This window comes from Plasmodium fragile (genome assembly GCF_000956335.1).
Source record: "Plasmodium fragile strain nilgiri unplaced genomic scaffold supercont1.119, whole genome shotgun sequence".
NCBI lineage: Eukaryota > Apicomplexa > Aconoidasida > Haemosporida > Plasmodiidae > Plasmodium > Plasmodium fragile.
The window spans coordinates 30220-33281 of record NW_012192699.1 but is presented as its reverse complement, the minus strand read 5'-3'; the positions used below and the strand labels follow the sequence as shown (position 1 = coordinate 33281).

Here is a 3062-nt window from a genome sequence, read left to right as displayed (position 1 = left end):
CATTAAGATTGCTGCTCAGTTGATAGAAGTTTTCTTTTTTTTTTTTTTTAAACAATGGTGGCCAAGTGGAAATATGACTTTTTGGCTAGCTATTTTTCCAGCTGACTTTTTTTTTTTTTTTTTTTTTTTTTCAAAATTGTTGCCAAACAGGGCGAAACGAAATATGGACGTGGGTTTTTTGGAACAGATAATTTTACGCACGCTGATAAAACGAAGCTGTAACCCTCTGTTTCTTTTTTTTTACTTTCTAAATGGGAAAAAATACCAAAATGGAGAACATGTCACTTTTGTGACCTCTAAACAGGAGGAGGAGTTTTCCATCCTTTAAGAAGAGCTTCAAAGAAGGGTGCACATAATGGTTATAAAATAACCCCTACGAATTTTCCACCTTTTTTTTTAAACATGCCTCCGCTGCGTGCGCGACATATATGCAGAGTTTACCAAATGGACTACCATTTTGCGCATCCGTACGAACCACACTGATGGAGGAAAAAGTGCGGCGATGTATAGTTGTAGATCGCTAAGAGGGGCAGAGCGCGAACATGTCGCTGGAAATGTTTTAAGGGAGCCTCTTATCTGTTCATTTAACTTTCTATCAGGGGAGCACAAGTTAAGCGAACTTAGCTTTCTTGCGCGCAAGTAAGGTATACATGCGCATGTACATATGTGTACGTATCCTTTCATATGCACTTTTATCTGCTGGCCGACCCAGCGCAGAATAGAGCTTCCCTTTTCCCCGCGAATAGTTTACCCAGTTGACCATTTTGAAAAATTCCGCCCCCCCTACAATGGTTTTTCATCCCCCCCCCAAATTTTAAAAGGCTCATGGCTGCTTTTTAGAACTGGAGACGATCATAATGTGTGTGGAGGAAAATTTGCACAAATGCATGCCAAATTAAAAAGCATTTCCAAACGTTCGGCCCGCGTGTGTACAAGTTTTGCTTCACGTGTATAAGGCACAAACGAAGGGGGGGAGGCAGTCGGGACGACAGAAATTTTTCGCATTTTAAAGGAGTATATTTTGGAGGCAGGAAAAAAAGGGGCGAAAATATGCAACTAAATGGCTGTACAACAACGTCGCAGGGTTGGCGCGAAAAGGAGAGAGACTGTTTTTTTGGCTTCTTCCCTTTGCGGGGTACTATCAGCCTGACCGCAACTCGCTTTCCAATGAATTGAAGCTTTTTTATGCACTAAGGGGAGAAATCGAATTAATAAAAAAAAATCAACACAAATTATCAGCAATGGTAAAAAAAAAAAAAAAAAAAAAAAAAAAAGCGGCAAAATGGCTAGCTGCGGCAACAAATCGCCTGAACGGGTCATAAAAAAGTGGGATACCACATTTGCCTATGCACACACACACACACACGCACACACCCTGTCCGCTTCCTCACAGGCACTCCGCACAACTCTTCGACAACGAGTGGATGATCATATACGGAGGAATTACAAACGGGTGGATCGAGAACTACGCTCTGTCTGGTAAGTCCTCCAAGATGATCGCGGTGCAGGTCACACACCGCACACACACATCAGAAGCTTTTCACCACGCCTGTTGTGTGCTAACCCTCAACGTTACACTCACTTGTTATATGTCCCCCTCATTGCCCTCTACAGACATGTACGCATTGAACATTTACACCTTCTCCTGGTTCGAAGTTGACATCAGCACCTCCAGAAGCTTCAACAGGGGGTACTACGGATCGTTATGTTTATTGCCTTATAAGAAGTCGTTGCACATTTTTGGAGGGTCGGATGAGTCGAGAGAATACTCCGACGTGTTCAGCATGTCCCCCTTAGTTACGTACGTGTCTTACAAAACTTTGACCGGGAAATTCGAGCAGCTCAGCACAAAAATGAAAAACATTAACGAACATTCAAATGACAATGATTATGTGAATTCAGCCGAATTCGAATTAAAAATAGCTGAGTTGAAAGAGGAGGTAAACAACATACACAATATGATGAAGACCTTCGAGATGAAGTTTGCCGGTAGGTTGCGGAGAGCCCTGGCTCCATTGTGTGCAAAGGCACAGCGCGACGCAGCAACTACGCATAGCCAAGCACACCTGGTCATGATTTATATATGTATTGATTTTACTTTGCTTTATTTTATTTTTTCCCCCTTGCAGCACTCGAAAAGCTGAACGAGCAGTGCGAAATGCTACTCTCCAAAAGCTTGAACTCGGAAGCTTTGGAAACATTAGAACAGCGAATTAAAAAGCTAGAATCTTCCAACGTGTTGATGAAGCATGACCTCCTATAGAGGGTGGAAGGGCGAGAGAACGTTCCTGCCCTGCCCCCCCCTTATGTGTGTGAAGCTGTGTGCCCGACTGGCTTACCTCCCTGTCCCGTTAGCCGCATGTTTTTTCATCCGGGGGAGTCATATCATGCCGCGTTTCCACACGCATTGCACAGTTTACACGTTTTGCTATGTTTGTGTGTTTGCTCCTGTTCACTCCCCCTGGCTCCTCCTTTTTTGATATAGCAAAAAGGGGGATAAACTCTTCCGCTATGTTAATTTTTTTTCCTTTTTTTTTTTTTTTTTCAAATCCCATTTGTGGGGCATGGATAGAGTATGTGTGAAGTGTGGCATTGACGGGGAAGAAGAAAAAAATTCCCACTCCTTGTCTTTCATTTTGCGCCATTTTTGACTTCCCTTTTTTTTGCGTGTTTTTGTCACTCTGTTTCCGCTTTTGTTCCCCCCCACACACCCCCAGTTTATTCGTTTTCCAAAAGATTTGTGTTCCGGTTAACCTAATTCGCAGCCTTTCCTGTTCATTTTAAAATCCCCGTTGTAAAAAAAAATAAATAAATAAAAAATAAAAATAAAGTGTGAACAGAACAATTCTTTATATTTTTAAATTAGCAACATCGCACATACTCTACATGGCCGTAGAGTTTCCTTCCAAGTGAGTTGTGCGTGTTTTTTTTTTTTTTTTTTTTTTTTTTTTTTTTTTTTTTTTTTTTTTTTTTTTTTTTTTGCGGCATTTCCCCCCATGGGAGCAAGTACTAAATGGGTGAAGGGAAAAAAAAAAAAAAAAAAAAAAGAAGCGAAAAGGGGA

At 41.5% G+C, this 3062-nt stretch overlaps 1 protein-coding gene across 1 annotated transcript in view; it reads left to right on the top strand.

Moving 5' to 3' along the window:
* AK88_05352 (uncharacterized protein) overlaps positions 1-2263 on the top strand; it is a gene marked incomplete at both ends in the record, with an annotated part of 5137 nt that extends 2874 nt beyond the window's left edge. The window contains 3 exons of the mRNA XM_012482954.1: positions 1394-1479; positions 1615-1989; positions 2130-2263. Of these exons, the coding sequence (XP_012338377.1) occupies positions 1394-1479; positions 1615-1989; positions 2130-2263 (595 nt within the window). The remainder of the gene's footprint in view (positions 1-1393; positions 1480-1614; positions 1990-2129) is intronic.
* Positions 2264-3062: the final 799 nt, after the last annotated feature.